We start from the raw sequence: 12,382 nt of genomic DNA, 5'->3' as shown, positions 1-12,382 counted from the left end.
CTAACATAGCTGTGTCGCCAGCGGTCACGTAGCACATCATTATATACCAGCTAGCCCAACTTCAGTAACCCTACAAACGTCACTGCTGTTTAGTTTTCTGTCTTCGTTTATGCTGGAAGTGATAACAGAGCTGTACGTTTTAATTTGTTTCCAAAACCCCGCAGTCAGGACATGCTATATTGTATTTAGATAGAAGCTAGCGAGCTAACTTCCTGCTAACTTCTAACTCCGTTAAATGTCATAAATTCCGTTTTCATGGATGCCTGGATGTTAAACTCAATTGTTACACCTGGTAGAGCAGAACGCTGATCATTTTTATTAAAGATGAAAGAATTTAGACAGTTTTTCAACTCTCAGTAATGCCATAGTGATCGTTTGATATATGGACCTGCAGCGGAGTTTAGACCCAGACACGGCTAGTGACGTCAGACTGAACAACCGGATAATAACGTAGTTACTGTAACGTGTTACTTAATAACGCGTTAGTCCCAACACTGATCATTAGTGATGTATCCTGGGTTCATTAGGTGTTAGGATCTTACAACATCTTACACCCTCGCCCAGGTGACCCAGCCGAGGTTGATCATGCCCTTGAGACTGGCCGGTGACGCCTCTGCAGCCTACTTCCACAGGGCATGCTTGCTAACCCTCCAACACTCTTCCAGAACACCCTGGCATTTGGCCAGCTACCTTCCAAATGCCCTCTATGTGGTCTCCAAGGAACCATCAATTCTATCAGAGCTATCTGTCTTGAGGCCTCTGACATTATCACAATATCTGGGCACAAAGATGTTTCTGCAATGTGTGCTGGATTGTGAGCGTTAGGTTGTTGCTTATTTGCTGTTATCACCGAGGAGATGCTTTCACCAGCTACCATCAGCAGCTGGTCATGGTGCAAGCAGCGGTATAAGGACTCGGTAAGATATCATATACAGCTTGGATGAGGAACTTTTATCACTACTTCTTAGCCAGTAGATTGCTGTTCTTCAAATTGGATCAAATCAAGCTCAGTAGACAACCCATGGTTGGACCTAGGACAAGCATTCTGTAGAAAATTAAAAATCTCTGATTTGCCTTTTATTAGCTCTAGAGTTAAGAATCATAACTGCCTTAAAAGTCTTTGCAGAAACACTTCGAGTTGGACATCCTGCTGGGAATTTCTAAAAAAAACAAAGTCTTCCTTTACCTCATGTAAACTGACAACCATTTGAAACAATCCAAATGTGTGTCCAGAACATGTTATTCAAGAGAAAACTTATTTTCATTCAAAGAACTTTTATCAAATTATGGAATCAGCAACAGTAAATTTCTTGAATATCAGCAAGTCCATCGTACAGAAAACAGCCGTCAGCTGAACTTAGAAATGCATACATGGGCAAGAGCATTTTTAAATCTTTGTATCCCTAAATTGTTATCAAAAAATGTTATTGTTAAAAATCGATGACTCAATTTTACTTCCAGGGCCCTATTTCAGGAAGCCGGTTTAGTGCAAACTCTGAGTAAGTATACCCTGAGTTAACGAAAACTCTGGGTTTTCGGTTTCACAAAGCGAGTTTAGATTAATTCTGAGTGAGTTACTATGACGACACACTCCGTGAAGCTAACCTGCCCCCTAGCAGGTTTACTTCAACTAACCCTGACTTTCTCCGCCTCTTTGTCGGAAACCTGACTGTAGGAAGTGTCAGACATGGCGTGCTCCTTCCTTGAAGAGCCAGTAGATATTGAAGCCCAAATTCTCCGCAGAGCTCTCCGCCGGGAGAGAGTGATTAGAGCGCGTTCGGACATTTTATCATTTCCTGATGATTTTCTGTGTGAACGTTACCGTTTTTCAGCACAATCTATAATTCATTTGAATAACATCCTCAGGCCTAATATTGCTCATGTGACACATCGCCGACATCCTCTCAGTTCTGTACATATTATTTGTATTGCACTTCGGTTTTTTGCAAACGGGAGCTTTCTGTATAATATTGGTGACGCTGAGCACGTTTCCAAGGCTACCGTCTGTCGGGCAGTCAGGAATGTTACAGTTGCACTGAAACGTCTCCTGTACTCGTTTGTGGTGTTCCCCGGTCATAGACCCACAAGATTTATCAAAGAGGGATGCCACAAAATTGCAGGTATCAGGATGAACGAAACTTAATTCATGATGTGGTGATATTTGAACTACTACTTAAATTTTACATTTATTCTCACGGTTCCCAGGCGTGATTGGCTGTATACAGTGGGGCAAAAAAGTATTTAGTCAGCCACCGATTGTGCAAGTTCCCCCACTTAAAATGATGACAGAGGTCAGTAATTTGCACCAGAGGTACACTTCAACTGTGAGAGACAGAATGTGAAAAAAAATCCATGAATTCACGTGGTAGGATTTGTAAAGAATTTATTCGTAAATTAGGGTGGAAAATAAGTATTTGGTCACCTCAAACAAGGAAGATCTCTGGCTCTCACAGACCTGTAACGTCTTCTGTAAGAAGGTTTTCTGTCCCCCACTCGTTACTTGTATGAATGGCACCTGTTTGAACTCATCATCTGTATAAAAGACACCTGTCCACAGCCTCAAACAGTCAGACTCCAAACTCCGCCATGGCCAAGACCAAAGAGCTTTCGAAGGACACCAGGAAAAGTATTGTAGACCTGCACCAGACTGGGAAGAGTGAATCTACAATAGGCAAGCAGCTTGGTGTGAAAAAATCAACTGTGGGAGCAATCATCAGAAAATGGAAGACATATAAGACCACTGATAATCTCCCTCGATCTGGGGCTCCACGCAAGATCTCATCCCGTGGGGTCAAAATGATCATGAGAACGGTGAGCAAAGATCCCAGAACCACACGGGGGGACCTGGTGAATGACCTGCAGAGAGCTGGGACCAAAGTAACAAAGGTCACCATCAGTAACACACTACAACGGCAGGGAATCAAATCCCGCAGTGCCAGACGTGTTCCGCTGCTGAAGCCAGTGCATGTCCAGGCCCGTCTGAAGTTTGCCAGAGAGCACATGGATGATACAGCAGAGGATTGGGAGAATGTCATGTGGTCAGATGAAACCAAAGTAGAACTTTTTGGTATAAACTCAACTCGTCGTGTTTGGAGGAAGAAGAATACTGAGTTGCATCCCAAGAACACCATACCTACTGTGAAGCATGGGGGTGGAAACATCATGCTATGGGGCTGTTTTTCTGCCAAGGGGACAGGACGACTGATCCGTGTTAAGGACAGAATGAATGGGGCCATGTATCGTGGGATTTTGAGCCAAAACCTCCTTCCATCAGTGAGAACTTTGAAGATGAAACGAGGCTGGGTCTTCCAACATGACAATGATCCAAAACACACCGCCCGGGCAACAAAGGAGTGGCTCCGTAAGAAGCATTTGAAAGTCCTGGAGTGGCCTAGCCAGTCTCCAGACCTCAACCCCATAGAAAATCTGTGGCGGGAGTTGAAAGTCCGTGTTGCTCGGCGACAGCCCCAAAACATCACTGCTCTCGAGAAGATCTGCATGGAGGAATGGGCCAAAATACCAGCTACTGTGTGTGCAAACCTGGTAAAGACCTATAGTAAACGTTTGACCTCTGTTATTGCCAACAAAGGTTATGTTACAAAGTATTGAGTTGTATTTTTGTTATTGACCAAATACTTATTTTCCACCCTGATTTACGAATAAATTCTTTACAAATCCTACCATGTGGATTCATGGATTTTTTTTTTCACATTCTGTCTCTCACAGTTGAAGTGTACCTCTGGTGCAAATTACTGACCTCTGTCATCATTTTAGGTGGGGGAACTTGCACAATCGGTGGCTGACTAAATACTTTTTTGCCCCACTGTAGATGGCACTCACATTCCAATCATTGCTCCTTCAGTAAATGAAGGAGACTATGTGAACAGGACGTCTTTCCACAGCATTAATGTACAGGTACATAGTTCCCTGTAGCATTTCAAACTAACAAATTATTTCATGCTAATTTGTGTTCTCTGCACTGTGAAGATCATATGTGATGCTGCCAACATTATCACAAATGTGGAAGCCAACTGCTCAGCCTCTGTGAGTGGTGGTGGAGGAGGACCCCCACCTGTTTTTCGGGCCTCCACTTTTTTTTTCCGTTGGCTATAACGGGTCACATTTGAGCATACAGAGTAAGCAAATATGTACTTGTAATGTGCTCAGATAATTTCAATAAGTGCTTACAGAAAGAAAATTAATGTAGCCTCTAACTGCAATTGATTTACATCGGACAAACAGACCAAGCACTATGGCTCATAATACAATTACACCTCACCTGTTTGGACTATATTTTTATATTTCATTTTTACTTGCTGCCAGGAACGTTTGGGGCCTGTTGGGTTGCACCTGCGCTCACATCACATCACAAAATAAAATGTATGAAATAAAAAATAAAATAAAATATAATAAAATAACGTGTTAAATGGGTGGAAATCCCTAGATCAATGTTTAAATTAACACTCACGCATTGACTCTGTCGGCTTTGTTTTGCCATGCATGCTCTCTTTCTTTTGCAGCTGAGGCTGCGTTACTTTTTTCCCGCAAAATTTGCATGTTATCGGCATATGCTGCCATCAGAATTTCAGCCTGTAAAATACATTGACCGCGCCTTCTTTCCCTCCGTCTCCATGGTGACTCGCTTAATCTGTGCTCCACTAATCAGGGCTTTATGTATCCTCGTGCGCGCGCTTAACTTGGGGTTAAAGCAACTCCGCGTTGATTGAACTAATTGTTATCAGCCTTTCTGAAACCGAATATTCCGAGTTGGACAGTTCGGGGTTACTCAACCCTGAGTATCGTTTTTCACTCTGAGTTTTCTAAACCGGCTTCCTGAAATAGGGCCCAGCTAACAAATGGGAGCGAGATCTCTCCATTAAGGTTACCTGGACACACATATGCTTAAATACGATCAAAATGTTGCAAGTCCCAACTTACAACTTACACAAACCTCTCCATAGAACACACTATACATGTTCCAAGTGGGCATTATACACTCAAACATATGCACCCACTGCACAGACAATTCTGGAGCCAGGAACCTTATGCATACACATAAACATACACACACACACACACACACACACACACACACACACACACACACACACACACACAACACAAGACGGTTGATTTGTTTTTCTCTTCCGGGTGCTGTTTGTGATTGTTTTCTTGTATGTTTTTTTTTGTTAAACTTGCAGCTTTTGGCGATTTATTGCTTCTCTGTTCTCTTTATCTTTTTATATATTTTCTGCCCTTTTTTTCTCTCTCTCCTACTTTTCAGCTTTGACACTGTTATGTTACACATGTACTGTAATAACAGAAATAATGTTCATAGAAATTAACAACTTAACATGTAAAAGAAGCACATGAACAAGAGTAGCCAAGAGAGAATTTATAGAGCTCATCTTGGAAAAGAAAATGTGTTTGTTACCACGCTGCATTCAGATCATAATTCTGATTGCAAAAGCTGCCAGACAACAAAGGCTAGAAATTTTTTTTAAACTTAAGACATAACTGACTCCATCTAAGAATAAACACACATAAACTAGCCTACTGGACACAAGAAAGGAGGATATGTTAGTGTTGGTGGTGATTAGCTCATGCCCATCTAGCTGTCTGTATGGAGTTTGGATGTCTGTGCGTGTTCTCTGTGGTTACTCAGCTGTTCTGCCACAGTCCCCACTTAGCAGGATTATTTTAACAGGTGATTGTAAATTGGCAATATGTGCAAATGTGACAGTAAATGTAGGGCTGGATATTCACAAATCTGGAAATACATACTGTATACATAATTGACAGTTATCCATACCTCATTTATTTCATGATTTTATTTCATTATATACCTGTGGCACAGTGATTAGCACTGTTGCTTTACAGCAAGAAGGCTTGGATTTCATCTCCACTATGTGGCCGGGGCCTTTCTATGTGGAGTTTTCATGTTTTACCCGTGTTTGTGTGGGTTCTGTCCGGGTATGCTGCATGCAGTTAGAGGTATTAGGTAAACTGGTGATTCTAAATTGCACATAGGTGTGAATGACAGTGTGAATTTTTGTCTGTATCTATGTCTTAGGTCTGCAACAGACTGGCAACCTGTCCAGAGTGGTACCCCGCCTCTCGTCCAATGGTTGCTGGGATAGGCTTTGGCCCTCATAAGGATAAGCAGAAGAGAATGAATGGATGAATCTGCACTCTGCACATATAAATATAAATATGCTTTATTTTCTGTGTCATGTTGCTATTGTCTGTTTGTCTACTCTGTTAAGGACACAAGCTAAATTACTTGTATGTGTACACATACCTGATATTCTACACTATAATCTACAAATTGTATAGAATATACTATATTTCTGAAATATTATGTTTTAAATTATGGCTCCACAGTGTAATTGTTTACACATTTGCCTACAAAGTGAACAATCCCCTGTTATATCCCGGGAAGTGACAAATCCCTTGGGTTGCATCAACACAGGCATCTGGCATAAAAATGTGCCAAATCAAACATGCAGAGGTTCCTGCAGTGGTGATCATGTGGGAATAAGGGCGCGTCTTTAAGTAGCTTTATACAAATATTTCCACTACACTTTGTGTAGTTTGTCTACTAGAACGATTGTCTCTGGCATCAAGTCATGCATTCCAGAACTTCAGGTGAAATGGAAATGTTCATACATGCTGTCATACCTCAATTACTGTCCAGAATGCTGCTTCAAGGATTTGCACGGAGTCCTCTATAAGGTAATGTGTGACGTCTTTACATAGGCTAGTCATAAAGTAGGATTGGTAAATGCACTGTTCTTGTATAGTGCTTTTCTACTGTACTTGAGTACTCAACAAGCTTTATACAACATGGTGCATTCACACATTCATGCAGTCACTTTTTCCTGTGCCTAAGTTCTTTCTATGTAGTATTCAAACACATTCCCACTCTCATGAAAGCATCAGAGAGCATCTTGGGGTTCAGTTTGCAGGTGGTGCCTCTGGTCACATTACAGAAAATAAAGAGACTGCTTTTGAGGTTGTAATATCCAACCTGTGGAAGTTGGTTCAAAGTTGGTATAAAGCTGTGTTGTTTTAATGTTTCAAATATATACATTTTTAGAACATTTTCTGATTCACTATCTGTGATTTGCTTAAAAATGTTAATCTTTTGGTTCAAAGTTTGAACATATGTGCTTTTACCTTCATATATCATAGTTTTCAGGCCATTTTGGCACATTGGAATCTGAGGCCATTCTTGAATATACCTTAAAAACAATTAAAGATAAAAGTATGACATTTATATTTCCCTTTCTTAATTTAGATCTATAATTTGAAAGAAATACATTACAATATCTGAGATTTCACTAGTTAAAATATTTTAAAAATCCAGGGAAGGTAATAAGGTAATAACCTGAAATTCTTAAACATGAAAATTAAGAAAATTATATTTTCATTCAACTTTTATGCTCAGCATTTATTCAGACGGTTATCATACCCTTTCTCTGATCTCGCCTTACCTCTGGCAGCCGTGGCATTGTGGTTAGAGTTGGGTTAAGGGGTTAGGTGTTAAGCTGAGGTATTTAGGGTTTGTGTCTTATTAGCATCAGACTACCAATTCTGTCATGTGGACACAGCAGCTGGGTCTTGCAAGACTACATTATTATTCTAGGGGCCATGTTATTCATTGCTAAGTATATAAATTACTTGCTTGATGTTAAATAAGGAAATGGACTTCATGCCTATGAATAAACACAATTTAGTCTATGGGAAGCACCAGCACAGTTTGGTAGATTTTTAAGTATTTTTTACTTCTTCTTCTTCTTCCTTCCCCTTTAAATTAATAATTTTTTTTTAATTACTATTGATATTTCATGTGTTTTCATCATAGCACATGAAATATAAATCCTTTGAAGTATACATATATAATGTCTGCTTCTCTGTCTCCGTTAGGTTAGAATATATAATCATTTTTCTAAAGCTCCCATTCCTTAATCAGCCCAAAGATACTTCTCTTCTGCCTGATTGCATTCACAGACCCATATCAGCAGTAGCATCTGGAGACTTTGTGGAACTGTCTTGATGTGGCAGATAAGCTGCCCATTATAGATAGGTCAGCAAACCCTCTGCTTAAGAAATGTATAATTTTGTCTTATTTCACAATTGATTTTTTTTCTATTTAAGAGCCCCTTGCAGGTTTAGAGTAAATATTGTCAAATGGCCAGACTACAAAATCAGCAGTGTTTGAGTTCATATCTTTGCAAGCATTTATACTTTGAAATGCTGGACTAATTCGTCATATAGTAAAATGGAAAAACTTTGGGGAAAATACCTTTCATTGCCTCCATATAGTCTTTAAGTGTCATTAAGTGCCAGTCTTAATCCTATAATTTACCGCCCTCTTGATGGCCACAGTTAGTTGTTGTCTTTGGGAGCTGGACTTCTGGACTACCAGTAACGGAAATGGTGAGCTAACACGTTTAACATATTGATAGATCCTAAGTGTTTTACCATTTTTTAAGTAGTGTGTCTCACAAAATCAGTTATTTGGCAAAACCTTTGCCACCCAACACCCCTCTTTAGACACGCTCCTGCTATAGCTATCACATTATTAATGCCATGTCACTCCTAAATCAGACATCATCAGAAGCATACTACATGGGCTGAGGGCAAAAAGAACTGGAGTGATGCTTAGTGATCCATAGTCCTCTTTAGGGTGGAAGAGAGTGATACAAGAATGAGCCTTTAACCCAAAGGCTCATGTTTGCAAAAATAATATTGTAAAATGCCAGAAATTTAAAAATTACAGAGATATTTTTCTAATGTTTGCATATTTTCCAGAAATATTTAAGTAACATTTTCAATAACATTTTCAATACTCTCATAGTGAAATTATTGTTTGCAACGTGTTATTCGAGCCTTCTGAATTTTAGTTACATTAATAAATTTTAATAAACCTTAACCAAGGTGTGGAAGTAGCTTTTTGTGAAAAGCTACATTTTTAGACTTATGCAGTCCTCAGAAGACAGAATTGATACAACAATGTCTTATAAAAGTTTCAAATATAATTTAAAATTTGTTCAAAATATAAATGTATGTTTTAGTCTACTCCAACCTTGTCTTACTAAATACGAGCCAAACAATCCAGCTGAACCAAAATTTTAAGTTCAGATGGAAAAACATACCTACTCCACAGAGAAAGGGCTGCTGTGATATTTAAAAAACATTTTTTTAAAAAGATTTTCCAGCACTGCATCATGTATGTAAAGTAAATGTAAAGTATGTAAAGTGTAAAGTATGAGATTTATAGTTCAAATGTAAAAGCAGTGTAATGTGACTGAGGAGGAAAAACTCTGAATAGCATAAAATACTGTAGATTTGAAAGCTAACTAAGTGTAATAATGGAAAACTTTACACAAACAACCAGTAATGTTCATTATAGCTTATTCTAACATTTTAATGAAATGCTGAAAATCACCCACTTCCACTAAGGGCTTGATGGATATAGGTCCAACAAGAAATGCAGTTCAGGAAATAAGTCTCATGTGCTGCGTTTCAGTGAGCTTAGATCTTCACTTGTCCCTATGACAGCACCATTAAGACTTCTGTGCACACAGGAGCAATTGCAGATTGACGGAATGCTGCAATGTTAGCAAGACGTTTGGAACGCATATAATTCCTTTTATTTTTTGATCTATTTAGTTTACTATTTAAATGATGAACGTATTAACTCAATTAGAACACTGCAGCAGCAGCAGCAGCCGTGCAATCACGAGGCCTGGCGTTACTGACAGCAGTATAAAGAGGATGGAGATGAGAGAGGCCCACGGGCCAATAAAGAAGACACGAAAAGACAATGAAAAGGAAAGGTTTGAACGGGTAAAAGACGAGCTTTAATACACGCTGGAACAGGAAAGGTGAGGATGACAACGATCGGGCGACGACAGATATAAAAATCCTACCAATCTGGACGCTCGGAGATCCGCACAATGCCCCGCGCCATAAGAGTGCCACCAAAAATAGCAGCTTCATTGTGGTGTTCAGGATCCTCGCACAACACCACAGCATCTTACGATAGAGGTTCCTACCAAAACATCACCTCCATCAAAGACGATGTAATCTCATGGCGTTATTCCGGTGTTATTTAGAAACGTGTCGGGCTCTGCAGATGCGCGATCCTGTCGCCTGAGGTGCGCGTGCTGCTGCTGAAGCTGGACTTGAGGGCGCGCGCACTGAATTGCCCAGGAATGCCGATGAAGCACGAGAGAGAACCGAGAGCAGCCGACTGCTGCACATGAGGTTATTATAAACCTCCGCTCGAGGAGGCTGACACAAATTCTAACATAACAGATGCACACTGGGAATTTTTACAATAACTAATTTCTAATTGCATTAAGCAGTGCCTAAACACTATTATAATAATTATATTATATACATTATAATTATGATTTCCTTCTGTCTTTTTTTTTATTATCGTAATCATTACATGCGCCTTTAAATATGTTACTATGTATTTTCACATTGCTGTATAGCAGCTGTGTCTATATATATTGCCGTGTTACGTAGGGCAAAAAGAGACTGAAGCCATCCCCACCCAACGCCCGGCTACCTCTATATCACAGCTAACGGATATAGATCTTAAAATCCAGCCTTATGTGACTGAAAATGATCCAAGTGCAAAAACAGAGCTTTTCTGTATGTCCTAATAATAAGGCATTTGGATTCTTACTCAAAGATAAATCAAAATTAGTTAGATCTATATATAAATGTGAAATGTTGTTTGAGTAGTGAAAATGTTCTAATGGCTCAGTATTGTGTCTGTGATTGTGCGTGTGTGCACATGAGCCAGGAATGCAGGAAGACAATAACTGTGTTGTCACACAAAATCCTGAATCAGAACAATAATTGTTAAACACAGAACCAGGATTTATATGAGGTTTTACTACTGCAATCCCTTAAAACTGATCAAACTGTAACACAGCAAATGTAAATATGTTCAATTGGTCAATACTGGCATGTTGAATCGAAATAAAATAAATAAAAATAAAAATGTTTAAGTTAACTAGTATAATAAATCAATAAATGTGATTCTAATAACTGGCCTCACTGAGAGCCTGTACAGAGTCTGACCTTGGTGTGTGTGTGTGTGTGTGTGTGTGTGTGTGTGTGTGTGTGTGTGTGTGTGTGTGTGTTTGGTGCAGGATGGGTCAACATGACACACTGGAGCCACTAATTTCAGTGAATGTCTGACTCACAAAATGTATGATTTTATAAAAGAAGTTGACTAAAATAAATTTTAAAAATAAATAAACGTTGATTGACAAACATTATGAAAAGAAAGTGTTATCTTCTGTATTTGAATTATAAAGGAATTATGTTACAATAAATGTTCATGTGAAAATGTGCTAAAAACAAATCTGAATTACATAAACTGAATGAAACAGAATAAATTATATCCATGTGTGACTGAATATTTAAATGTGATGTGAACTCTCTATACTAGAAATAACAAAGAATATGTAATAAAGTGGTTTTAAAGGTTAAACTTTGTGTTAAAGTTGGATAAACAGAGACTGATAGATAGGGTGTGGGTGGACACTGGATGATTAGACGTAAACAGCTTGACTGAATGACCAAAATATGAAGATGTGATGGCTAGCATGAGAGGGGGGAGAAAAGTGGGCTGTAATAGAGATTTGGGTTCTTTCCTTTTTGTCTTCTGTGAGATGAGCAGTTCAGAAGATTAGATCTAAGAGGTTCAAGTTAAAATTCCAGCAGGGATGCGAGTGTGAAAACAGCAGCACAATCTGTGAACCTGTGAATTGATCTTGTAATTTTTGTCTTTCCATCGCATCTCATTTTTTCCATGTTATGTGGTTAATTCACAAGGATTTTGGTTTACATTATACTTCCACTGGATGGCCAGCTGTTTGGAGATGATCATCTACTTGGAAACAAAGGGATAAGTGCAACTTTAGGTCTGGTTGTGCTCATTCTCTCTCCAACCTCTCTTCACCAAAGATAAGAACAAAATCAGCATTAGCTCAGAGTAGGTAAGTTATATAAGTATAGATTAAGTGATTTGGTTATTGTTTTTGTCATTATTACTATTTGCTAAATTGCTTTAGTATAATCCCCTGCAATTAAAGTTTAAATTGTGGACATTCACTTATTATCCTTTAGTGAAACACATTCGGCACAGGATTATCTGTACAGAACATGGCCCGGAAGACCCGTTCCCTAGGGCAGTTGAGAATGATCGAGCTAACATCCTGTGGGACTTTTACAAATGGACAAATGGTGATGGTGGATGACCAGAGGAAGAAGGCTATAGTGTAGCAACATGTAGTGATGGCAACATGAGGAAAAGGAACACGAGATGCTTGTGAAATAACAAGGGCTGAGT

At 39.2% G+C, this 12,382-nt stretch overlaps 1 protein-coding gene across 4 annotated transcripts in view; it reads right to left on the bottom strand.

Moving 5' to 3' along the window:
* LOC113024706 (glutamate receptor 2-like) overlaps window positions 1-10,239 on the bottom strand; it is a 122,872-nt gene extending 112,633 nt beyond the window's left edge. For 3 of the 4 annotated variants that reach the window (XM_026171986.1, XM_026171985.1, XM_026171987.1), the window contains exon 1: window positions 9,939-10,238. In XM_026171986.1, coding sequence (XP_026027771.1) covers window positions 9,939-10,044 — 106 coding nt within the window. In that variant the 5' untranslated portion in view covers window positions 10,045-10,238. Of the gene's footprint in view, window positions 1-9,938 lie in introns of all 4 variants that reach the window. The other variant, XM_026171988.1, reaches the window with a different exon arrangement.
* Window positions 10,240-12,382: the final 2,143 nt, after the last annotated feature.

Source organism: Astatotilapia calliptera, chromosome 6, assembly GCF_900246225.1.
Source record: "Astatotilapia calliptera chromosome 6, fAstCal1.2, whole genome shotgun sequence".
Taxonomy (NCBI): Eukaryota; Metazoa; Chordata; class Actinopteri; order Cichliformes; family Cichlidae; genus Astatotilapia; species Astatotilapia calliptera.
This window is presented reverse-complemented; position numbering and strand designations above follow the sequence as displayed.